Raw genomic sequence first — 26,992 nt, forward strand, 5'->3', positions numbered from 1 at the left:
TATCCCAATATTAGCATTTAGCTATATCAGCCTTATTGAAGTTTTACTGTTTGCTTCTGCTCTGCAATGAGCTTCTATACCATTTATTCTAATTTTGAAAGTTTTCAGTGAAGCCACATTCTTGTCCAAGGACATTCTGCTCCATCTCTGATATAAGACCCTGCTAATCCTGGGAGAAGGGCTTTCAACACCATCACCTTGGCTCTGTGGCCAAGGCATCACCATATGCCTTAGCCACAGAGCAACGTTAAAGCTCAAGAATCATGTACCCCCAGTTAGAGAATGACATTGGGACCATTCTGGAAGCCCAGGGACTGATATGGGTACCACGGGAATCATGTGAGTGTTGTGATTTTCCAGAGGAACTGCAAGTACTGTTTGCCAGGCCTGGGTCTGCTCAGCTGTGCCAGGACTACCTGACTCCTTGAGTCCTAATGCCTTTGCTGAAGAGATCAATAATCCTTTCAATGCCCAATTTTCTTCATCACTAGGGCTATCAAGACGGCTCAATTGATGCCCCTGTGTTTTTTCCCCACTGTATTATCAGAAACCTTCCAGTAAGTTGTGTCTCACTCACCTTGTGTGAGTGTGCCCTTGATGGAGCTCTGCACACAGTAGGTATTTGCCAACGTCAGGCTGAAGGAAACTGAATAAAGCCAAGCCAACTGATACAGTCACAGAGGCCTCCTTACCTCGTAGAGTGTGATGACCCCGTTGGTCTCATTGGGAGGTTTCCACTGGATGTAGATCTTCTCCTCAAAGGGACCCCCTTGGATGGACTCTAGAGGAACAGCTCCTGGAACTACAGAAGGAAAAAATTAGGAACTTGATGTCACCTTCCATCTCATTTCGCCAGCCTCATTGACCTAGAACAGGAGTCAGCAAAATTATCCTGTAAACGGTCAGATAATAAATATTTTAGGCTTTGTGGGCCATACAATCCCTGTGATAACTACTCAACTTTGGCACCTGTAGCATAAAAACATCCATAGACAATCCATAAATAAATGGGCATGTCTGTGTTCCAAAAAAACTTTATTTCTAGAAACAGGCAAGGGCTGGAGTTGACCCGTGGGCCATAGTTGGCTAACCAGTTCTCTGGAAGACCGATGGCTTTTCATCTGCAGGCTCTGAGCAAGTTTCTTCTGGAACTAAAACTGACCAGGGTAAAGAGGACATCTGTAGGTCCCAGCCCTGCCAGCAGTAGGATTCTGGAATTAGACTCTTGCCTTAGGATTGGTATTTGAGGAATGCAACGTGAACATCACTATCATTTTCCCAAACCTGTCAAGCTTTCTCCAGCTACAGGAAGTGCTTCCATAGTTTCCTAATCCCTGAATCTACCAGGAACTATGTGCCTTGAAACTTCAGTCTAATTAGAGGGCAGCTCATTTGTCTAGCTGCTGAGTCTCCAACGCCTGACACGTGGTACATGCATAACAACCATTTGCTGGTTGGCCAAATAGATGAGTCAATGACCTATGCCAGCATTTTGCCCTAATGAGCAAAACCTTTCCTGGGCTGTTTCTGTACCCAGATAAGTCTTCCTGCCAGCTTCCTCCTGCTGAATGCCACCATCATTATGACAGTCTGGAAGATGCTGAACCGTAAAATAATGATTCCCCCAACTTCCCATTATAACCCCCTAGAGGATCATGAATTCATGTAAGTCATTACAGAATCTATTTATATTTTGGCATTATAAACACAGGTATTTTTACTAAGTGCTTACTCTGTGATCAGAATTCTACATACATTATTTCATTTAAGCTACAAAAGAGCTCTGCCCGGTAGTATTATCTCCTTTCTGCTGATAAGGGAACTGAGGCTCAGAGAATTAAATAACTTGCTCAAGGTCATATGGCTCTTAAGTTGCAAAGAGGAAAGTGAACACCTGTCTGTGAGCTTCAAAGCATATACTCTTAATCATCATGCTGTGCCTCTCTAGATATAGCCACGGCCATATGTTGCAATCAGTTCCCTATTGTTAAATTAAAATATATTTAGTTTTTCTCATTACGGACATGATACACAGAATTTGTTGAATATTAAAAATCTACAAAAAAAGATTTTTTAAAAAAGAAAAGAACAAAATCACTCATAATCCCTGTAACTGGAGATACTTTTCCAGTATCGTCACATGACTATGCATATACATATTTTATTTTTAAAAATTAAACTCCTACTGTGCATATTGTGTTGTGACCTTCTCTTATCGCTAAACAGTAACAGTTTTTAAAAAATCCTTAAATGTTCTTTGGGGCCATGCATTTGAATGGCTACTTAGAGCAGGATATGCCCCATTCTAGTCACCAATCCTTTATTATTGGGCATTAAAGTTGGTTTGAATTCTTTATGATTATAATAACACTGAAATGAGCATTCTTACAAATAGGTATTTGAATGCAACTCTGCTGACGTTCCTAAGATAAATTCTTGGAAATTAATTTATTGGGCCAAAGTAAATGAACTATTTTATCTTTAAGGCTTTTGACATATATTACCAGATTGCCTTCCAGAAAGTTCACACAATTCTGGGCTCCCCAAACAGAAGGATATGCCAATTCCCAATCCATGACAACAACGACTATTTCAAAGATTAAGCATATGTAGTTGTACCTTTTTTAGAATACTGGAGAGCACAGATTTGTTTTTCAGTTTAATTGGCCATTTGCATTGATTCTTTTATGAACATGCTCTCTATACCCTGTGCTCATTTTCCTGGATGACTCTTCATTTCTGTTCATCATTGTCTTATGATTTATAATCTGTTTTTAAGCTTTTTTGCATAGGTTACAATAGTTTGGTCAGTTCTTCATTTGCTTTTTAAATCTTTTAGGTATGTAGAAACTTCTAAGTATTCAGATCTCTTATTGCTTTTCCTTATCCCGTCATCCTTTCCACAAATATTTATTGAATACTTAATATGACCAAGGGACTTGGTGATAGACATTACAGATACACCAGGGACAGAGAAAGATATAGTCAAATCCTTGATAAAGCTTCTATTCTGGAAAGGGAGACTACATTAAATAATTGCACTCATAATTAGTTTTTTAATGTTGTTATCAGGACTTTGAGGTAAACGCATAAGGTGTTGGAAGAATTATAACCAGCAGAGAAAATCTAGCCTGGCAAATCAGGATAATGAGTAGAAAGTAAGTTAGGGTCGATGGATAAGTAGAAGCTACTAGGACAATCCTGGGGAGGGTGGGTGTTGGAGTGCAGTGGATGGCTTTGTGGAGGCAAGTGTGGAAGGAGAAAAGCCATCCTGGGGAGAGAAGATGGTAGCTTGGACCAGGGTGACGGTAGTGTAGAAGAGAATTAGACTGTGTCAGAGATTTGGGGGAGCTCCTGTGATTTGCTGGTGATGGAGGAAAGAGACGTGTCAAGGTAAAACCCCAGCTCTTCTGTTTCATACCAGTGGGGTGGATCAGAGGTTGTTCATAGAAAGGGAGCCTTAGAGGATGCCTAGTCTTGGAAAGGAAGCTGGCAAGCTCAGTTCTGTCATAATTCATTGGACAAGTATGCAGAACACCCAGGGGGCAATGTTGTAGCAGTGGGGTGGGGGCAGTGGGTAGCGATGTTTAGGCACTGAAACCATGGGCAGGGAGTAGATCTTGTAGCCAGAGTGCAGAGGAGAACAAAAGTAGCAAGTCTAGGACTAAGGCAAGAAGAACTCCAAACTTAACAAGGAAAACAAAGAAATTCGGAAACTGGGAAGCCGTGTTCAGGGAGGCAACAGAAAACCAGGAAGGTGGGCTGTCACTGAAGCAACCAAGGGAGGAGCAGAAAGGTATTGGTTAACAGTGACAGGTGTGGATGCCGAGTAAGATGCAACCTTCTGTTTGCTCACTGAATGTAGTGTCTTCAAGGTTACTTGTGAACTGAGCAACGGTAATTTAGGGAGAACACTGGTGTCATAAGTCATCTTTTTATGGGTGGAGAAGAGAGTGGAAGGTGAGGCGAGTAAACAAACAAACAAAATGTTTACTTGTGTTGAGATGAGTAAACATTTTGGCTGTGAAGGGGAGGCGAATGCAAGAAGGAGCAGGAATGAGACATGGAGCTAAAGTACTGCCCCCTCCCAGAGAGGGAGAGGTTATAGCATGATTAAAGGCAACCAGGAAAAAATCCAAAATTGACGTAAGAGGTAGAAGGATAGGAAAGAGAGAGGAAACAACTGACATTAGTAGGGTCCTGAAAATGCCAGGGCAGGGAAAGAGAGCATCCTTCCCTCTGTGAGATAAGAGGAAGAAGATATGCAAGTGCTCTGGAGAGGGGGGTTGAGGTGTCCTCTAATGGCTCTACTTTCTTGAGAAGAGAGAGTGAAACCATCTACCCAAAGTGTCCTGGAGGAGGAGCTTCGTCAGGAACCTGGAGAAGCTTTAAGAGGTGAAAGGTGAGCTGAACAGAGAGGTGCTGGCGCTGCTCACTAAGAAGGCTGTATCAGATGCAGGCTGGGATGGGACCGCCACCTGGGCTCCTCCTTTCGTACTAGCTCAGAGCAAATTCTCTTTTTTACCCAACATCAGATGAATAGTCATCTGTATTTTCTGCCTTCAACTTTTTCTTTTGAAACCTAACACTTTAATCCATCTGGGATCAATTTTATGTACTGTACAAAATGGAAATCTCACTAGAGTTCTTTACAATATTCTTAGGATAATAAATTGACCAGTCAAAACTTTCCCCAGTGATTTAAAATGCCATTTTATTATCACATTAAATTATTTTATATTCTAGCATATGTTGTTGGCTTTCTGCTCTATTTCATTGAGTCATAGCTTCTATTCTGACAGTATCTCTCTGTTGTGTTGATATAGCATGTTTTAATATTCAGTAGAACAGGTCCTTTCCAAATATCATCATTCTTTTGCAAGTTTTCTGGACTATCAATACCCATGTATTCTTCCAGAAGAATACTAGAATAATTTTACAAAACTTCCAAAATGTTCCATCAGAATCTTTATTTCCCTTGCATTCTTCACTTCTCTGGGGGACAAGTGACACCTTTTTTCTAACAAGTCCTCCTGCCAGTAATATTGTATTAATTCTCATTTCTTAATGTTTTCTTTTTAGGTCTCCCAGTTAAAAATGTTTTTTTTCATTTCTTACAAACTGTATTCCTAGGATTTTATTACTTTTGTTCATATTATTTTTGCATTACATTAAGGAGTTTCTCTTGTGAAACATATGACAAAATTATGTGTAACGCATGTATATTTAAATAATAATTATGAAATGAACATGCAGGTACCCACTATCCAATCTAAGAAATAAACCATCACTGTATCATTGGACCATCCTTTGTGCCTTCACTCTTGACTCCTACTCTCCGCCCCATGAACAAAAAAAATGCATATTATCCTGAATTTTATGTTAATCATTCTCTTTATTTGGAGGTATAAGTATATACATCTATCTCAAGACAAAATATCATTTAGTTTTTCCTGGTTTCCTTTATATACATAAAGCTGAGTGTTTGTATTGCATGATTTGCATTTGCCACTCAATGCTGTTTTGAGATTCATCCCCACTAATGCACGCAGTTGTATTTCATTCATCTAAATTTTATGAATAGAGTCTTATTTATTTGCTATATTTCTTATTTCTTACTATAGGCAGACATTAAGACTATTTCCCGATGGGGCTATCTTACAGCATTGCTCCTATGAATGTTTCTGTACATTTGGTTGAAAATATGTATGATTTCACTAAGGTATACCGAGAAATAGGATAGGTAGACTAAGGGCAATATCTGTCTTCAGCTCTCCTGAGTAATGCCAAATGATTTTCCAAAGTGTTGGCAGCAACGTACACTCCCTCCAACAACGTTCTGAAAGCTCCTACGTCTCTACATCCTTACAAACACTTGGTATTGTAAGGTTTTTATATTCTAGACCATCTGGTAAGTGTGAAATGATAGATCATTGAGATTTTAATTGTTTTTGTCTGTTTTCTAAAGAGGATGAGCATCTTTTAGTGTTTTTTGGACATTACTGTCTTCTTCTTATTGACTTGTAGAGGTTCTTTGCATATCCTTGCTATGGGTCCTTTTATTGGCTATGTGTGTTATAAAAATCTTCTCTTGGTTTTTGTCTTCCCTATCCCTTTATGTTACCTTTGGACAAAGATCAATTCTTAATTTTGCTGTGGTCAAATTTATCGGGTTTTCTTTTTTTTGTATGGGGAAAAGAAACTTTAGTGACTTGATGGTGGTAATCATTTCACAATGTGTACCTATATCAAATCATCATGTTGTAGATCTTAAATATATACAATTTTATTTATCAAATATACCTCAACAAAGCTGGAAAAAAAATAGCAGGAGATGCTGTTGGTGCTTACTGGCCATATACTGAGGCTCACTGCAAAACACTTGCTACTCTACCTAAAGGCTGTGGAAGCAAACTTGGTCTCCACACAGGGTAAGCAAAGAGTGCCAGAGTTAACGTCCCCAAAACATTCTTCAAGCAACGAAAGGAAGTTAATGTATGAATATTCTGGTCTCTTCACCATTGGTTGGGTTAACTCTGAGATATGTTCTAGTAATATTTCTCAAACTACCTCAAATACTGAAACCCTTGTTATTGTTATCATTATTATTATTATTAATTTTCTTAATATTATTTTCAACCCACTGGACCGATACTATCATAAAATTTTTAAAAAGAATAGGAAAGTAAAATCAAAAAGTAAAAGTGAAATATAAAAACATAGAAAATGCAAGCTCCTCCTTTAAAATACTTAACCTCTTTTTCTGTAATTATCTTGTCAAGGACCTGAAAGAGTTCATGAGTCAGTGCTGGTCTCTGGATTATAGGTGGAACGGCACTGCTCTAAATTACCAGTGATTCCCATGGTAATTTTCTTGATAATGCACATTTTATTGGCTTCCTTCCCTTCCCTGATTCACTTCTCTCTACCTACCAGTGTGTCCTGGACCATCTCCTAAATAAACTACTTGCATTTGAATCCTTATCTCAGGATCAGATAAATGCAAACAAAAATAATAAATCCAAATAAAATATTCTTATTTAAGAAATATTTTCTCTACCCTGAAGTCCTAAGAATATTCCCTTAAACTTTCTTCAGTTTTAAAGTCACACCTTTTATAAAATGTCTTCAACTCATCTGTAATTGTGTTTTCACATAAAGCGTGAGGTAGGGATCTAATTTCAATTCTTCCTCTCTATCCTAGCACTACTTAATGAAAACACATTTTTATTTACTTAACTGATCTGCCATATGCTCCCTCTGCCTTCCATCACATTCCCACGTACGTATGGGTCTATTTCTACGTTCTCTCTATTTTTTTCAATTGTTGTATTAGACTATTCCTGTGTCAATATCATGCCTTTTTTATTAATTGATTCTTTAAATTCTATAGTGCTTCACAATTTTCAAAAGTTTAACACACATGATTTCATATAATCCCATAATAACCCCTTTCTCCCCTTACCCTGATATTGCCCCTCCCCGTTCCCTCTCCCCACTGGTAACCACTAATTTGTTCTCTATATCTGTGAGCCTGCTTCTTTTTTGTTTCACTCACTAGTTTGTTGTATTTTTTAGATTCCATATATAAGTGATATCATACAGTATTTGTCTTTGTCTGTCTTTCACTTAGCATAATGCCCTCCAAGTCCATCCATGCTGCTGCAAATGGCATTATTTCATTCTTTTTTATGGCTGAATAGTATTCCATTGTGTGTATACACTACATCTTCTTTATCCATTCATCTGTTGGTGGACACTTAGGTTGCTTCCATACCTTGGCAATTGTAAATAATGCTGCTATAACATTGGGGTGCACGTATCTTTTTGAATCAGAAATACCGTGTCTTCTAAATTAACAAAGATTTGTACGTTTTGTAGCTGGTAGAGCAAGGCCTGCAAATATGCATTTTGTGTTCGGGTCTGTCTTACTATTCTTGTCTTTTCTCCTTGCATATACATTTTAGGACTAGCTTGTAAATTTTCAAAACAAAAGTCTCATTTTTCTTTTGAAGTCGCATGAAATATAGATCAATTGGGAGACCATAAATGTCTTTATATATTATGGCTTTATAAATTGGGTTTTCTTACTTAGGTCTTCTTTAATGTCCTTCAGTGCTTTATACATTTACATATACTATATATCTTGAAATCTTTTTGTTAGGTTTATTCCTAAAAAACATATATTTTTATTGGTATCATAAATAGTATCTTAAAAAAAACACATACTTTTTAGGTGAATGGAAATGCAATTGATTTTCTAATGTTGAGTTCTTTGTCAAACATGCTATATTCTCCTATTAATTCTAATGAATTGTGTGTAAATTTCTTTGGGTTATCTAATAAATAATCATAGCATCTGCAGTGAATGATAATTTTGTTCTTTTCCAATCTTTTAACTATTTATTTAATTTTCTTGTCTTCTACCAAAGCCACCAATACAATATTTAGTGGAGGTAATGATAAGCATCTGTGTGCTTTCCAACTTTAAAGGAAATGATTTCATTATTTCATCCTTGGGTGTGGTGTCTGTAAGTTTCTTATAGTTACCCTTTATCAGGGTAAGAAGGTCTTTTTTATTCCTGGTATACAAGGATATTTTCTTTTTAAGTCATGCTGAGCTTTAACTGAAGCTTTTTCTGTACCTACTGTAGTAATGATATGTTTTTGCCCTCTCTTACTTTGCTAAAGTAGTGAATTGCAGTATTTGTTAATGTTGAACAAATATTAATTTCCTAAAATAAACCATTTTTTTTTCCTAGTTGTATACAGTGCTGGATTCTTTGTTAATATTTTGTTTGGGGGATTTGCATCTAATTGTCCTTTTTCTCATAATAAGCTTGTCTGGTTTTGATATTAAGGATAAATTGGTATACTAAAATGAGGAGAGGAGTGTTCCTTCTTCTTCTTCTCTCTAAAAGTATCGATGCAAGACTGGGATTGCCAGTGCCTTGAGTATTTGTCTGATTTCACCTGTAAGACCATCTAGGACTGGTGTGTTTTTGTTGGAAAAGTTTAAACTACTGATTCTATTTCTCTATTTGAGAATTATATACATTTTCCCCCTTTAGTCAAGTTTTTACATTTATATTTTGCTAGGAATTTTTTCATAGCCCATAAACGTCAAATTTACTGGTCTAAAAGGATACTTAATATCCACATTTTATCTTTTTTACTGTGAAAGAACCAGTATACAAGCATATAAAACAAATACACATCTCATTAATTTATCAACAGACAACTTCATACCCGCAAAAGGTAAGGGCTCTCTTAACTTCCTAATAATCATGACCTTGGTTTTCATTATAGTTTTTCTTCCTTAAACACACATCCCTAAGCACTATGGGGTTCATTATTAAATAAAAATAATAAATATAATAAACAGTGCTAAACTCTTTTACAAAGCCCAGTCTGGGAGAACTAACCTCTTTCTTTACATCACTAACTTCCATTCCATGAACATGTTCTAACCCAGCATTTATTTATACATTCTGTTAAGAATGTGGATTTTACTGTGTTTTTAAATCTTGTTTCTTGCTGTAATTCTTAAGGGACATTTGCTTTGCATTAAAAGACTGTTCCTCTTTAATAAGAATGAAAGCATTTTTCCATCTGTCCAGTAACCTTTCTTTATGCAACCTTACAAGAGCTGGAACAGGCCAGTCTAGTTTGGTGGGCTGAGATACGTTCTGCTAGTGATTATATGAGCCCCTGTTTTAAATATTTTTAACCCAGAGGGAAAGGGAAAATTTAGATATGCCCGTCATTACTTGGCCAGATAAGGGGTCCGCTTGCTTGGAGGTGAGGGTTGGTGGGGGAAGGTTAGGGAAAAGAAATGACCACACAACAGGAAGCTTCTTTTCAAAAAGAGGACTTATTTTGGTTTTTGAAGGAGCAGCCTGAAGTTACCTGGAGCACTCCCCCTACCTTTAACTGGAATGTCTCAACCCAAAGATACTCTTTCCTCAAATCCCTCTGCTTTCCTGATTTACCACATTGCAGGCTTGGACCAAGGGCTCTCATCCTCTGCTCTGTGGACTGGCATATAAAGATGCCTCAACATTAAGATCTCCTGAACCCCTGACCCCCCCCCCCACTCCTATCAGCTCCACAGCCCACCCTCGCCTTTAGGCTTGGGCAGAGTTTGAGGGTATTTATGCAATTGGGCTTAGAAGTTCCTTCTTCTTGTGCCCCAAGGGACTGGGTGGCAGTGGAGGGGGTGGTTTCTTTCGGTGAAGTCACAGCTCAGTCATCTTTTCTCCATGTAGGTCCCCCTCCCCCAACACTGCTCTGCATTAATTCCTCAGGGCAGAATGAAAGGCATTTTTCTATTCCTTTGGGAAGGTAGTTTAAGAAGAACGATCAGATGACCATCTTGAGTCAAAACTCTCATTTTCATCATGCAGACCTATAACGTAGTACTAACACCATGGACTGAGCCAGACTGCCTGGGTTTCTGTCCCATTCTCACCACTTATTTGTTGTACAACCTGAGGCAAGTCGCTTAACCTCTCTGTGACTCAGTTTCCTTACTTTAAAATGAGGATTAAAATAGTACCTCCTGCATAGCTATTGTGGTGACTGACACTCTGTGTTTGCTCCTCCCCCTGGTCCCATCACATTCTCTGAGAACTGCTCTAGTGCAGCCTGGAGATCACCAATTTGATTCTTCTGCAGAATCAGAATTGTTACTATTTCCTTTGGTGTCCTTCCATCTATCTATAGTCTCTGAATAGTGTCGTACTGCTAATCATAGAAGCCGTATCTTCTCGTAGCTTTACTGAGCACATTTAACAGCTTTCTAAAATTTTCTTCTGATTTCTATGGTAAATTATTTAAAAATCTATTTTGTCTTTGAGGAGATTCTCATGATTCATTCATTCAATAATATCTTTATCACATGTCTACTATCTACCTGGCACTGTTCTAAGTGGTTGGAAGTACCAGTAAACAAAAATAGAAACAAACCATCATTGTCTCCTTGGTATACATGCAAGTGGGAGAAGAGAGATAATTAAATGTAGAGTGAAATAGGCAGCATGTCAAATGATAAATCCTAGGGAGATACACAGAGCAGGGAAGAGGGACAAGGAGTCTGGTGTTAGAAAAGTCCAGTTTATAATAGAAAGGTTGAGGAAGAGTCACCTGAAAGGTGACATTTGAGCGAAGACATGAAGGAGGTGAAGAAACCAGCCCTGTTTTTTTGTGGGAAGATTGTTCTAGTCAGAAGGAATGGCAAGTGCAAATGTCCTGAGGCAGGGACACACCTGGCACATTTGAGGAGAACAGTGACTGGATTTATGTAGTAAGGCAGACATAGAAGAAGATGAGGTCAGAGAGGCAACCATAAAAGTGGTAGTATTAAAACCAGGCAGGGGGCTTCCCTGGTGGCGCAGTGCTTGAGAGTCTGCCTGCCGATGCAGGGGACGTGGGTTCATGCCCTGGTCCGGGAGGATCCCACATGCCTCGGAGCGGCTGGGCCCGTGAGTCATGGCCACTGAGCCTGCGCGTCCGGAGCCTGTGCTCCGCAACGGGAGAGGCCACAATAGTGAGAGGCCCGCGTACCGCAAACAAAACAAAACAAAACAAAACAACAAAAATACAGGCAGGACCCTGTGGGGCTCATGGGCACAGAAGCCTTTCTGTGCCCCCTGTTCCTTGTTTGTAGGGAACAGAGTCTAGCCTCCCTGACCTGCCCTGAGTTCGAAAGGGCAGCTTCAAATCAGGGAAGGGAGAGGATGCAGACAGAGACAAGGGAGGAGCAGCCCAGAAACAACAGTGCAGCCTTGGGGCAGGGTCCTGGTTCTGCCTCAAGGGACGCACGGAACAATATCTTTGAGCTCTTTACGAACTAAAACCCCCAGCACGTGTAAGATGTTAGCATTCTTCATTCCAAAGAAGATCACAGTTTGATAATCTCAACAAGAGACCACCTGAGGCCAAATTAAAGGAACCAGAAAGGCTCATTAGGAGGAGACTACCTGAAATCAGATTAAAGGAGTGCAGGCCCTGCAGACACCCTAATGTTATCAGCAACTCCACCCTTGAACTACTGCTATAAAACTCCTCACCAAATCCTCCTGGATTGGGGGACACAGATTTTGGAGGGCATGAGCCCGCTGTGTTCCCCTTTGCCTGGCAAAGCAGTAAAGCTAGTAAAGCTAGTCTTTTCTACTTCACCCAAAACTTTGAGATTCGATTTGGCACCAGTGCACAGAGGCCAAGTTTTCCGCACCAGTGTGGTCACATAGGACCTCGTGAGCCATCCTAAGGACTAGTGCTTTTAATTTCAGTAACACGAGAAACCACTGGAAGGTTATGCACAGAGGGGTGATGCTGCGATTTGCCTCATGGTTTAATAAGATCCTTCTGGCCGCTGTGTTGAGAAAACAGAGTAGGGGCCAGGGCTAAAGCTGAAAGGCCATTGTGGAGGCCACTCTAATAATACAGGTTGGAGACTGCAGTGGCTTGGACCAAAGAGCTAGCAGTAGAGGCTGTAAAAAATGATCAAGGTCTTGCTATGTACTGAAGGACGAGTCAAGAGAATGTGCTTATGGATGGGATGTGGGGAGTGAACAGGGATGTTTTGCACAAAGCAAGGGGGCACCAATCATAGAGAACAGGTGTGTTCCCTGGAGTTTCCCTGGAGTTTGCAATCCAGGGCTTTAAATGTGACAAAAGTGAGGAATCAAGGTTTCTGACTTGAGCCATTGATAAAATGGAGTTGCCATTAACTGAAGTGGAGAAGAGCATGAGGAGAATCCGTATGAGTTGGGTGGCGGCTGAAGGATGATCAGGCCAGCTGTGGACGTGTTTAACTCCAGTGGCTGATTAGCAATGCAGGTGGATAGGTCTAACAGGATAAATGACTGGATAATTTGGATAAATGACTCCGGAGGGCAGGGGAGAGGTCTGGCTTGGAGACGTCAACTGGAGAAATCATTAGCATAGGGATAGATTTTAAAGCCAAAGGATTGGAGGAAATAATTAGAGGAATGAGTGTGGATCAAGGGTCAACAAGCTATGGCCACTGCCAAATGCAACCAGCTGCTTGTTCTGTAAATAAAATTCTACTGGAACACTGCCACACCCATTCATTTCTACGGTCGGAGTAAGATGTTTGCAATTGGGATTACAGAGGTATTATAGGTAATTTTAAGATGGTCCCCTGCCCATAACTAACAGAAATCTTGCGTAGATCACTGGTTTGGTTTTTCCAAGTCACACACCTTCAGTTAAAAAGCAGTCTGCCGATTCTGGTACTGGCCACACACCACTTAATATAGTTCTTGGCAGAGAGGAAATTAAATGCTTTACGTATAGACTTTCAAGTAGGACACCATCTAGAAACTGGTGGGATGACCATCCCCATTTTGCAGATGGGGACACTGAAATGTACAGAATGCAAGGAATTTAATCAAGGTTACACAACCAAGTAGTGGATGGAGCCTAGATACAGCCCAGATCCCTCCGACTCCAGAGTGTTTTCTGAATCACCCCTTTCTTCCATCACCTGGTAGACATGTGGGTTTAGAAAAGCTGAAAGACAGTCACACGAAAGTCACCTACTAGTGGAAAAATCAGCACATCTCGGCCCCAGGCTGAGGCTCTTTTGACCACATCACACTACCACTCCACAAGTCAAGAAGTCCTTTCCCATGAAGCCAACTTACAGTCGACCCTCGGTGTCCGCAGGAATTGGATCCAGGATAGCAAAATAACAAAATCCACTGAAGCTAAATTCTTTATATAAAACGGCGCAGTGCAGTTGACCTTCCACACTGGGGGTTCCTCGTGGGAGGATTTAACCAACCGTGCATTGATTTCGAAATCAATATGCAGATACGGAACCCACAGACATGGAACCCACGGATACAGAGGGCTAACTGTACTTTATTTTGATTCAACTAGGTCTTTTTCTTCCCCGTCTTACTCACTGTGAAAAGACTTCTTGAGGAAAGATTCCTGTTTTGTCTAATCTTCTAAGTTGCTTTACCCTTCTTTTTTTCCTCCATAATTCTTTAGTGGATCCATGTATTCCCTCCCCACAATTTCATTTCTTTTTCTATCTAACAGCACGGAACTTTCCATCCCTTTGATAGAGTTCTACAACAAAGGTTAATTACTTTATAATTTCATTCTCTTTTAAAAAAAAAAAGCACACTAAAATTGCTAATTTTAACTGTGCTTCTTGTCAGTAGGTTCATGTAAATTCACTGTAATTAAAACAGATGTTTTCTTGTGCCTAACACTCAGGTGGTAATTTAAGGGAAATTTTCATTTCAACATAAAGGAGGACAGAGTGTTATCAAGGGAAGTTTTCTCCTCTCTTCTCCTGTCTTATCCTTTCCTCTTCTTTCTTCCCCTCCATTTTTGTATCTGAAAAGTGGGGCTAATGGTGAACTTTGAGGGTAGTTGTGAGAAGTAACAAGTCAGTTTTTGTGAAAGCACAGAGCCCTGCACAGCCAGCACAAGTTTTCCTTCCTATCATCTTGTCTAGGTTTTTTTTTTAATTTATTTATTTTTTGCCTCTCCATTCCAGGTGCCATATTTGTTGGTTAGTTGGTTGTTGTTCATTATAGAGGCTCAGAACTAACTTAAAAGTTGAAATAATTTGAAAATGGTTCAGAGGAGTCTGTCTTATAGAGACAAGATAGATTTAAACAATTTCAATCCACTTTGTAATTTCCAGTCTTGCTGGAGGAAAGATAATTTTTTTCTGGATAAATTTTTATATCTTAAGGTGTCCAACATACCTTTTTAATGGAAATATACAGTGGTGTATTAGTAAATGTTTCACAGCCAGTTCTCCAGGAAAACAAAACAAAATAAAAACTCAGTATGTTTCCTGATTTCCATGGTATAAATATCTCCACCGTGGTTGATTTTAAGCAGTGAATGTGATATCACTGGGTTCAGAGGTTAGAAGAGAGGCTAATGATTAGCTCTATCAAGCCAGTATCAGCTGGTTTTGAGTGTAAATAAAATATGTTATACACGTCTTTACCTTCTTAGCATATATAAGCAGGGCCCCGTGATATAATGAAAGAGGCATGGGTTTCGATATTAGCTATTCGTTCATTTAACAAATAGTTAATGAGCATCTACTAGGTGCCAGGCAGACAATAAACAAACACACACACACACACACACACACACACACACACACACACACACACACACACACAGAGTATTTCAGGTAATGATAAGTACTACAGAAAAGGATAAAACAGAGAGAGTGTTTAGGGAGATACTGGCCAGGAATAGGATTGTATCTTAGATAGGGTTGGGGGAAAAGCACAGATAAGATTTTGGGATCTACTTATTGGCTCTGCCATTTGTTACTTAAGTAGCCTTAGACAGGTTCCTTAAACTATCTGAGCCTCAGATTCCTCTTCCACCCAGTATCAGTAGCATCTACATCACAGTATTTGGCAACAGACTGTATGAATGAAGAATATCAGCTCAACACCTAGCTCATAATGGACATTCAAAACCTGTAACTGCACTTCTCCTTATCCTTTATGATAGCTCAAGGTCAGCTCTGCAAAGATTAACAATGTACTGAGCCCTAATTAAATGACGGCTCGGCACTTACTAAGATGTGTATAGCTTTTTATCCTTAACTAAATGACTATGGATTTCACCAGTTATTGCCTTGTTGTTATCGCTTTTTATACTTTTCTTCTCACTGTCCTCTTTTCCAGATTTTATGTGCTGCATCTTGTTACTGTACAAGTACACATCCCTAGCAACACGCAGCCTCTTGTTACTGCATCTTGTCACTGTCCAAGTACACGTCCCTAGCAACATGTAGTCTCCTTCTAGCTTCATGTGACCTGAGAAACCAGATAATTAACCTTGTTAGAAACGCACATAAAATACAAGCACTCATTCCTAAAATATCATTCTTCTCTATGATGAAAGTACATGTCTTATACTAAATGCAATAATATATGTATTGTATGTGATTAAGGATATATTAAATGTGATTAAGCATATTATGTTAATATATTATATACTATATGATTAATAATCAATTCGATTTTATACAATTATTATAAATTATATGGGAATCTACATTCCTTACTGCAAAATAAGAAAAATGATAGTTTGCTTTTTCATGTTTGGTGTTAAGATTAAACAAATCTACATTGCTGATGAAAATGTAAAATAATAAGGACCTCTATGGAGGAGTATCTGTCATCATCTAACAAAAATGCATATCCATTTACGCACTGACCCCAGTAATCCAACTTTCAGGAACTTCTCATGAAAATACATCTCCACAATACCAAACAACATATGTACAATACTGGATACAGTATTATTTGTCATAGCAAAAAATGGGAACAACCAAGTGTCCACAGGACCCTACTTGAATTAACCATGGTATATCCACATAACGAAGTCCCACACAGCTATAAAAAAGAATGACACAAATCTGTACAAACCGACATGGACTGATTTCAAGGATATATTAAGTGAACAAAAACACAAGATGCAGAGTATACCTACTATGCTATCTTTTACATAAAAATAAGAGAAATAAAGATAATTTTTACTTTTTTGCAAAGTGAACTATAGGAAAGATGTATCTGAAATAAATACAAATGGTTACCTTCCAGGTGCAGGTAAGAACAGTGTGAAAGAGAGATGCTGGCAATTCTCTGAGTGTACCTTTTTATACAGTTTTGACTTTTGAACCAAGAAACTGTTTTGATGTTAGAAACAATGACATTGAACAAAAAAGGATGGGGGGAAGGCAGACCTTAAAACTGAAATAAATGAACCTAGTAGGGTATCAAATTGATAATATAACCATCCAGAGAAAAGAATGAACTTTTGGATATGGTATCGTGACTACTCAAGGAGAGAAAAACTAAAAAGAAAATCTTTAACCTAATTTAGTAGTTTTCTTGTTTGTTAGGAGGACTGGTATTGTAATTCTGAGACTACTTTGTGTGTATTGCAGCATGGAGCAAATGAAAAAAACATGTGAATGCTGGGGTTTTCACTGTGGGAGGAGGGAGACAGATATATATGGATTGAGGGCAAGTGCAGAAGAATCCTGAGGTGTTGGATTTGAATTAGTGTGAGTTCATGATTTAAAACAGATAAAATTATATTCCCTAGCTCTACCTTCTTGGAGAGCCTAGAGGCAGTAACACCCCATCGAGCACAACTAAGATGCGTCTCTGAAAACAACCAGATATCCTCAGATAACTGGTTAACTCCAGGTCTGGGGCAGAGACATTACAAGGAGAGTCTGGAATATTCTGTCGCACTAGAAGCAAGGAAGACTAATGAGAGCATGTCCAAAGGACCTAGGAGCCAATCTGAAGGGACCCCCCCAGCCATATTTAAGACAGTTTGAGCATTGAAAAGAATAATGATAGTAATGGAGTTTAATACACTGAGGAAGAAAAAATGACCCACGAGTCAATAGGGAAAACAAATGGGGAGGGGGATGAGGAGAGAAAAGCTCTTTTATAAAGAACAATGCAAATTAATATATGTAGAGGGAATGCTAGATTTAGAGCACCCTTTTGTAAATATCAGCATAATAACTGATTCAGGAGAGGATTATCAAGGAGTGTTAAAACCATTGGGTTAAAAGTTCTTGGGGAGACCCGGAATTGCCAAAGCAATCTTGAGAAAAAAGAACAAAGCAGGAGGCATAACCTTCCCAGACTTCAGACAGTACTACAAAGCTGCAGTAATCAAAACAGTGTGGTACTGGCACAAAAACAGACATACGGATCAATGGAACAGAATAGAGAGCCCAGAAATAAACCTATGCACTTATGGTCAATTAATCTTTGACACAGGAGGCAAGAATATTAAATGGGAAAAAGTATCTTCAGCAAGTAGTGTTGGGAAAGTTGGACAGCTGCACGTAAATCAATGAAGTTAGAAGACACCCTCACACCAAAAATTAACTCAAAGTGGCTTAAAGACTTAAACATAAGATATGACACCATAAAACTCCTAGAAGAGATCGTAGGCAAAACATTATCTGACATAAATCGTACCAATGTTTTCTTAGGTGAGTCTCCCAAGGCAGTAGAAATAAAAACAAAAACAAACAAACAAAAACAAGTGGGGCCTGGGACTTCCCTGGTGGTCCAGTGGTTAAGACTTCACCTTCCAATGCAGGGGGTGCGGTTTTGATCCCTTGTCATGGAGCTAAGATCCCACATTCCTCGTGGCCAAAACCCAAAAAAACAGAAAAAAAACCAGAAGCAATGTTGTAACAAATTCAATAGACTTTAAAAATAGTCCACATCAAAAAACTCTTAAAAAAACAAACAAAAAAACAAATGGGACCTAATCAAGCTTACAGGCTTTTGCACAGCAAAGGAAACATAAACAAAATGAAAAGACAATCCATAGAATGGGAGAAAATATTTGCAAATGATGTGACCAGCAAGGGCTTAATTTTTAAAATATACAAACAGCTCATACAACTCAACAACAAAAAAAGCAAACAACCCAATCAAAAAATGGGCAGAAGACTTAAACAGACATTTCTCCAAAGAAGACATACAGATGGCCAATAGGCACATGAAAAGATGCTTAACGTCACTAATTATTGGAGAAATGCAAATCAAAACTACCATGAGGTACCACCTCGCACTAGTCAGAATGGCTGTCACTAAAAAAGTTTACAAATAACAAATGCTGGAGAGGGTGTGGAGAAAAGGGAACCCTCCTATGCTGTTGGTGGGAATGTAAATTGGTGCAGCCACTATGGAAAACAGTATGGAGGTTCCTCAAAAAAACTAAAAAGAGAGTTGCCATATGATCCAGCAATCCCACTCCTGGGCGTATACCCAGACAAAACTCTAATCTGAAAAGATACATGCACTCCAACGTTCATAGCAGCACTATTTACAATAGTCAAGATATGGAAACAACCTAAGTGTCCATCAACAGACAAATGGATAAAGAAGATGTGATACACACACACACACAAATGGATTACTACTCAGCTATCAAAAAGGATGAAATTATGCCATCTGCTACAACATGGATGGACCTAGAGATTATCATACTAAGCAAAGTAAGTCAGAAAGAGAAAGACAAATACCATATGACATCACTTATATGTGGAATCTAAAATATGAGACAAATCAACATATCTATGAAACAAAAACAGACTCACAGATATAGAGAACAGACTTGTGGTTGCCAAGGGGGAAAGGGGGTAGAGGAGAGAAAGACTGGTAGTTTGAGATTAGCCGAGGCAAACTGTTATATATAGGATGGATAAACAAGGTCCTACTGTATAGCACAGGGAACTATTGTTATATTCAATATCCAGTGACAAACCATAATGGAAACAAATATGAAAAAGAATATATATATATATATATATATGTGTGTGTGTGTGTGTGTAAAACTGAGTCACTTTGCTGTACAGAAGAAATGAACACAACATTGTAAATCAACTATACTTCAATAAAATTTTAAAAAAAAGTTCTTGGGGAATAGGATCCTCAAGGATCTCAAAGCATCACTGCACAAGTGAGCTAATTTACGAAGAGAAAAGGTGCTGCATTTACTGTGGAGGGACTGGATGGTCCCCATCTTATCTAAGGGACCAATGCAGCAACATCAGTAGAGGGGGCTCCCTGACATTATGTACCTCTTGACATGATACAGTGAGAAATATACATCACCAACCCGTATAGCATTTTTGCCAAACATGTCTCATATTCTGGTTTGTCACATAAAATCAGGTTTAATATTATTGGAAATATGAATGTGGGTTATCTATTTGATTATTTGAAAATTAATGCTAAATTTCTTAGATGTTCTATGGTACTGTGCGTATGGAGGAGAATGGCCTTATCCTTAGGTCATGTCATGTATGCTAAAGAATTTAGGGGTCAGGTATCATGATTTCTGCCACTTACTTTCAAAGAGTTAAAAATATTCTATGTATGTTTATATATATTTCCATATCAAATATCTCATACCTAGGTATCATATACATATATATATATGAAAAAATAGACAGCGAGGTGTTCAGAAATGCTGAATCTAGTGAAGGGTTTACAGATCTCGTTTGTACTATTCTTTCAATTTTTCTATGGTTTTGAAACATTTCAAAGTAAGGTCTTGGGTATGAGTCATTGTATAAAATATAACATGCCTGTGAGTGTCTAGATTCCATTTCACAGTCTTGGCTGTGGTCTGGTTGAAGGCAGAGAAGTAACCACCTAATAAATGAGTCACGGTTTTGTATGAGACATTTGTGAAGAAAAGAGGAAAAATAAAGAACCTGTTTAGTCTCCTATTAACGATGACCTCCCAGATGAAGCAACAGGGCTCAGTGGCCATGACCTCCTCTCACCAGTGGTGGATTACTTCACACGCTCACGAAAGCACCGGGGTGATGAAATTACTAATTCCGTATATTCCCCAGAAGACAATTTTGTAGCACAGATGAAAGCAGCGTGAGTCCAGTCAGCTCAATCTGCAAGGCTGCTCCTTGGTTCCCCAAAGGGGGTTTCGGTTCATGGACTAGAGCTGAGCTCCACCCCCAGCTCGACCTTGAGGTGAATGAGCTCCCAGCAAACAGAGATGGTGCCTCTCCCCTCTTTAGGAGAAATGGAACCTAATCCCGGCATGCAGAGGGCACTGTGCTCTTCTGAGACTTTCCTGCAGCCCGGTGGTTCCTGAGGTGGGGCCTCAGGAGGGCTACAGGATGGAGGCCTGGTGTCTTAATGTTGGTGTGTTTACTGTGATAATGGCCACACATCTCGGTAGAGCAGGAATGGATGTGATATTAACGGTGTTTGATTAAAATTTAATTTCAAAGCTTTGCTGCTCTCAATTTGTTTTGATAAAGGCCTTGTGATTTTTTCTTTTCCTGATGACAAGACGAAGAAAGGGAGAGGCTGAGGCATGCCTTAAGGATGGGATTTGGGATTTGCTGTTGCACATGGAGGTAACCCTCAAAAGGCAGCCCAAGGTGGGCAGAGCATCTTGGCAAAAAAATGCCCTGAGCTGTTCCTGGGCCAAACCCTCCTGTTCATCTTCTGCATCCTGAATCTTCATGCTGCTTCTCAACAGTGGCTCCTCCCTGTCTAACAACCAGGTCCCTCATGAACACTTGTCACTAAACCCCCCTACTTGCCCCAACTCTGCTTCTCCAACCAGGCACTGACCACATCGCCACTCCTTGAAAGTCGATGTCATAATCTACAACCAGTTACAGTGGACGTCTATAGCTCTGCAGAGATGGGTGGGTGCTTTCTGGGTTGGTTGTGCTAGAGGATTCTTTGTCAAGATTTTTTTTTTTTTTTTTTTAGTGCAAATGTAGCAGCTACATTTAATGAAAACTTACAATCTGATGAGCATGATTCCAATTTCTATATACACCATCCTTTCTAATGAGCACAACAACCTGTAAGGTAGGTACTATTACTATCTCCTTTTTATAGATGAGAAACCGAGGCACTGAGAGGTTAAGCAACTTGCTCCAGGCGTATCTGGCTCCAGAGTCTGCCTTCCCAAAGAGGGCATTATTCTACCTGCTGGAGGAAGGGGCTGTACATTTTTGAAACAATGGAGGCAGATCTTGGGAAACTCCTGGATCAAAAGCTAAATCCAGGGCCACATGTCCTGGGCTGCAAAATGAAGCCAAGATGAGATGTCTGACCCTCTCTGTTGGAGGATGGATGGCAACAGGCTCATAGGAAACAGGGCACTCAGAACTTCTGGAGAAGCTGATCTTGGGGAGAGCTGTACCCACAGAAGACTGAGGTTCATTACAAGACAGGAAGATGGGGGAACAAGGTGACAGAAGCTGAGTCCCCACTGCTACTGCTACCTAGAAGCACAGTCTACAGGGGCTGCGAACAGAGTGGCTGTGAGGATGAATTTAAAGGGGATCAGGAAGGGTTTGTCGTGAAGGCAGGTTTGATAAAACTTCCAGGTCTAGGATGGGACGGGGTGATATGAGAATTGGGAGACAAGGTGAGAGGCTGGAGCTCCTTCCTCTATCTCCTTGTGGGACTCTGCAGCTGAGGGTGTGGGTCTGGATCCCAGCAGGGACCATCACTCAGGGGTCCTTCGACTTGCTTATATGAAATAAGAGTACTAGGCAGGACCGCCATGGAAGAGGCTCTGCTTTGAGTCAAGTGTGAGGATTTGCCTCATGTAGTAACAATGACAGAGTTCTGCCCGGATCACTAATCACTAATCACTTCTAATCACTTCTAATCACTTTATGCCATTTTTGTGCCCTTTGGTGTTTTGTCTGCATGTGTAGAAAGCCAAAAGTTCCTGAGAATTTACTTCCCAATCCTCCATCCCCATTCCAGACCTAACCATTGGCTGGCAGCCGTGATCTGGAACGATAGTGATATATAACCTGCCCTATAGAGTTCTCCTGCAGGCCCAGGTCACAGCCCCCTGGATTTGGCCTGAAGCTGTACCTGGGCTTCCTCCCCTTCACTGTCCTGCTTCCCCCACTCCCTCCCCAGTCTCCCCTGGGAAACCTTCCTTAATCGATCATTTGCAGATCAATCCACATGAGTCTGATGCCAGGAAACTAACTAAAGACACCTCTCGAGGCCAGAAGCAGTCTGGCTGGAAGGAAAACTGAAATATGGTCACAGAGAAGTGTTTCTTAGATAAGTCCTAGAACCAGCAAGTCCTGTCCTACCATAAATAACATAACCACCGTGGCGGAGTTACATGCAAAATACAGCAGGGGTCTGAGAAGAACACCCAAGTTGGCCTGGGGCACTCAGGGAAAGCTTCTGGAGGAAGTAGCACGTGAGCAAAGACTTGAAAGATTATAAATAGAATTCGTCCCACAAACGTGGAGGAGAGGTCATTCTGAGCAGGAGAAACAGAGCAGCATGGGCAAGGAGACAAGGGCAGGAAAAAGAGATGTGTTCTGGGAAGTACACGTGGCTCTCTCTTCCTGGAGTCTTAAGAGGCATGCTGGAAGATAAACTGCAGAAGGCAAACTCATCGGAACGTTGTGGGCGTGGAGCTGGGGGATGGGGAGGGGGACATGGAGGCACCCAGGCTGACTTCAGGTGTTTACCTTGACTTAGTAGATGCAGTTCACTGATGTGAGGAACACAGGGAGAGAAGTCCGTATAGAAGAGGAGACAGTTCGTTTCTGGGTTTTTTTTTTTTTTTTTTTTTTGAGGTACGCGGGCCTCTCACCGTTGTGGCCTTTCCCATTGCGGAGCACAGGCTCCGGACGTGCAGGCTCAGTGGCCATGGCTCACGGGCCCAGCCGCTCCGCAGCATGTGGGATCTTCCCGGACCGGGGCACGAACCCATGTCCCCTGCATCGGCAGGCGGACTCTCAACCACTGGGCCACCAGGGAAGCCCTGTTTCTGGGTACTTCTGAAGATGCCTGTAGGACACCCAGGTGAATATGCGGTTCTGGGTGCATTCAATGTGTGTGCCAAGTTCTTTAAGTGTATTTTCTGATCCTTATTCTTACAGAATCCAGAGCCGTCTGATTCCCAAACTCAACATGCTTCAACAATACTATCAATACACAGCTTCTCTTTCGGGAGGCATCAGTGTGGTTAAACGCTGGTGTAGCAGGTGGTATAAAGTGAGAAGAGAGATGGGGATGTAGAAAGGTCAAACTTGAGCGTGTGTCTGCGACAGAGTTGCCATTGTCTAGGGGGACAGCACCCCTTGGAGTTGTGCACTGCATAGCCTGTGTGGTGCTTTACTGAAGAGCCTAGAAAAGGGGCTGATATACCAACAGAGAGATGAAAGACGCAGGAAACGTAAAACCTCCTAAGCGCTAGGCATGGCCCCCCGAGCAGGTCTGGCATTCCCCGTTCCCGAGTGAGCATGCGCACCGCCTCACTCACCATCCTCCTCCGTCTGCACCACCAGCTGCTCACTCTCCATCCGGCCCTCGGGGTTGGACAGCAGCAGCCGCAGCCGGATGGTCATGAAGGGGCGCAGGCCCCGCAGGGTGTAGTGGGAGGAGGTCTGAATGAGCTCTTCGGCCTCGTACTGCTGCTGGTTGAACACGTACTGGTACTGCACCGTGAGGTTGTAGCTGTGGCAGCGGGTCACCGCGTAGCCGAAGGGCTCCCACTGCAGCGTCAGCTGCCGGGCTCGGATGTCCACGATCTCCACGTTTTGCGGGCCGTGCACCGGGTCTGCAAGACACACACGCAAGACACAGGGCTCTGAGGAGGCTGTCAGGAAGGTGGGGTGGAGGCCCCGCTAAAACAGGGGAGAACAGCTCTTCAAACTCAGCCCAATCACTCAGCCACTGCCTTCCTGATTTCGTCACCTAGAGTATAATTTAATTAACATTTTTCTGTAAATCAAACTCCTTCTTCTTTTTTAAATAAGGCATCTAAAAGAAAACACAACTATTTAAAGGGAAAACCTGAATCACTTGCCATAAATAAATGTTTACCATTTAAAACAATGCAAAGTTGTTTTCATCAGGGTACCACCAAAAACCATGTTGGGTACCACTAACAGCACACACAGCACTTTGGGGAAATACTAATTGAGAAGGATGCTGGAGTTCTGATCTACCTCTTTACATTTCATCTGGCCACATCCCCTCCCCTTGAGAAACCAGCCCCATTTCTTTAGTTCACCACACTGAGGTGCACAGTCTAGAAATCAAATTGCATCCTCAACACACAGCATCCTCAACAGGTCACTGTGACCCATTGACAGTGCCTTGGAATTTCCCTTCCTTTCATTGACAACACAACTCATCCTTTCCTAGCCTCCCACAACAGTCCTCAACCCTTCCTTCTTTCCTCTCCACTTTTTTCCAAACAGGCCCCTCCAGGGGCATCGTTCTAAAAACAGATCTGATCCAGCAATCTCACTCCTGGGCATATATTCAGACAAACTGTAATTCAAAAAGATACATGCACCCCTATGTTCACAGCAGCAGTATTCACAATAGCCAAGACATGGAAACAACCTAAATGTCCATTGACAGAGGGATGGATAAAGAAGATGTAGCATACATATACAATGAAATATTCCTCAGCCATAAAAAAGAAAGCAATAATGCCATTTGCAGCTACATGGATGGACCCAGAGATTATCACATTAAGCTAAGTAAGTCAGAAAGAGAAAGACAAATACCATATGATATCACTTATATGTGGAATCTAAAATATGACACAAATAAACTTACCTATGAAACAGACTCACAGACACAGAGAACAGACTTGTGGTTGCCAAGGAGGAGGGGGTTCCGGGGAGAGAAGGATTGGGAGTTTGGTATTAGCAGATGCACACTATTATACATAGAAACTACAAGGTCCTACTGTGTAGCACAGGGAACTATATTCAATATCTTATAATAAACCATAATGGAAAATAATATGAAAAGGATTATATATATATATATATATATATATATATATATATATATATATAACTGAATCACTTTGTTGTACACCAGAAACTAATACAACATTGTAAATCAGCTATACTTTAATTTAAAAATAACAACAGGTCTGATCATGCCTTCTCACCTTAGTTCTGTCTCCCATTCCAGCCCTCCCTACTGATCTTGGTCCCAGACCCCCATATATAACATTGGCTATGTTTATTTTATTATGAATATTCTATTTACACTTTACACAAACTAAATAGATGTGTTTGTGCACAACATATAATAAAAAACAAAACTTTTCTTTTTTTAATCCCCATACGTAAAGCTCATTCTATACGGTTTAGGCATTTGTTACGATAGAAACGTAACTTCTTTTATGATCGGCATTCCCCATAAGTTCTTCTGTCAGACTCCTCGCTGGGAGTAGTTAAGCACAGGCTAGAGATTCAATCCGTGTACTTCCCGCCCCCCGCCCCGCCCCGCCCACCATGCTACCTCACTAGCTGTGTGACCTTGGGCAAGGGCACTGCATCTCTGAGCCTTCATTTCTTCATCTATAAAGTGGAAATTATTGCGCTAATCTCAGAGGGCCGTTAATGTGTATAAAATGAACTGTAAAGAGAGAGAAAATTGTCTCTACCTAGCAGTGGGCGTTCCTCTTAGAGAGAATGGCCCTTCTTGGAGAAATGCTTTAAGAAGCTTGTTTGGAGTAGACGCTGCAGTCCCAGGGCCTTGGGATCGGCTGTGCTTAGCCTTTAGAGGAAGAGAAAAATGAACTCACTGGCTGCTGGGATTGAATAGGAGAGGATGGGGGTGAACAAGATGGTGTATTTTTGGGTGGAGCCCAACGGGACTGTTCTCATGTGACTCCTAGTCTTCAACAGGGTCCTCAAAATACCACAAGATGATTGGCTGTGATTTGATTTCCTGGGGCTTCTGAGATCTGCATGCCTCATTTGGGCCAAATAAGATGTTGCATGGGTACAAAGGGACCAGAGGCAAAGGGGACTTGGAAAATATGTCCATATGTTTTACTGACACCTTGACAGATGATTTGGGCTTTCTCAGGCTATGGAATTAAGAGGTTCAAGGACATCTCAGTTCAAGTGCAGAAGACAAGACCTCTGGTGGCCCTGTGGATTAGATACACGTGGGTGAAAGTGTTCTGTAGGTTCGAGAACTCGCATTCAAGAAAGGGCAAGACAGTGGCTCTTTATTAAGCAATAACTATGGGCTGGGCAGTTGCGTGCTGAAAACAACTGTCCGACGTAGGGAACTGAGGCCAACGAAGGGACATGACTTGCCCAGGGCCACACAGCTAAGTCCCCAGCTCTGGACTCCCACGGCATTTTGCACAGCTATCCAGCCCACTCAGCATCCGTCACGCTTTCTAGGAACTGCTTGTTCCTTTATACATCATTCCTCCCAGGCTGCAAGGGACCATGTGCTGTTTGTCCAGCAACCCCAGCACATGGTACTGAGTCTGCTGATGGGCCAGTTCATGTTGCTTAAACTGAGATGAACAGATGGTGACCTGTTTTTGAGAACTGAGCTTGGACCCCCTTGACTCCACAGTCCCCTGTTCTGTCCCCTCTAGCACGTCACCAAGT

At 40.9% G+C, this 26,992-nt stretch overlaps 1 protein-coding gene across 1 annotated transcript in view; it reads right to left on the minus strand.

Moving 5' to 3' along the window:
* Positions 1-26,992, minus strand: part of PTPRT (protein tyrosine phosphatase receptor type T) — a gene marked incomplete at both ends in the record, with an annotated part of 1,086,576 nt that overhangs the window by 390,838 nt on the left and 668,746 nt on the right. The window contains 2 exon segments of the mRNA XM_082671082.1: positions 693-802; positions 23,869-24,165. Coding sequence (XP_082527208.1) covers positions 693-802; positions 23,869-24,165 — 407 coding nt within the window.

Source organism: Grampus griseus (genome assembly GCF_964374135.1).
Source record: "Grampus griseus genome assembly, chromosome: 14".
Taxonomy (NCBI): Eukaryota; Metazoa; Chordata; class Mammalia; order Artiodactyla; family Delphinidae; genus Grampus; species Grampus griseus.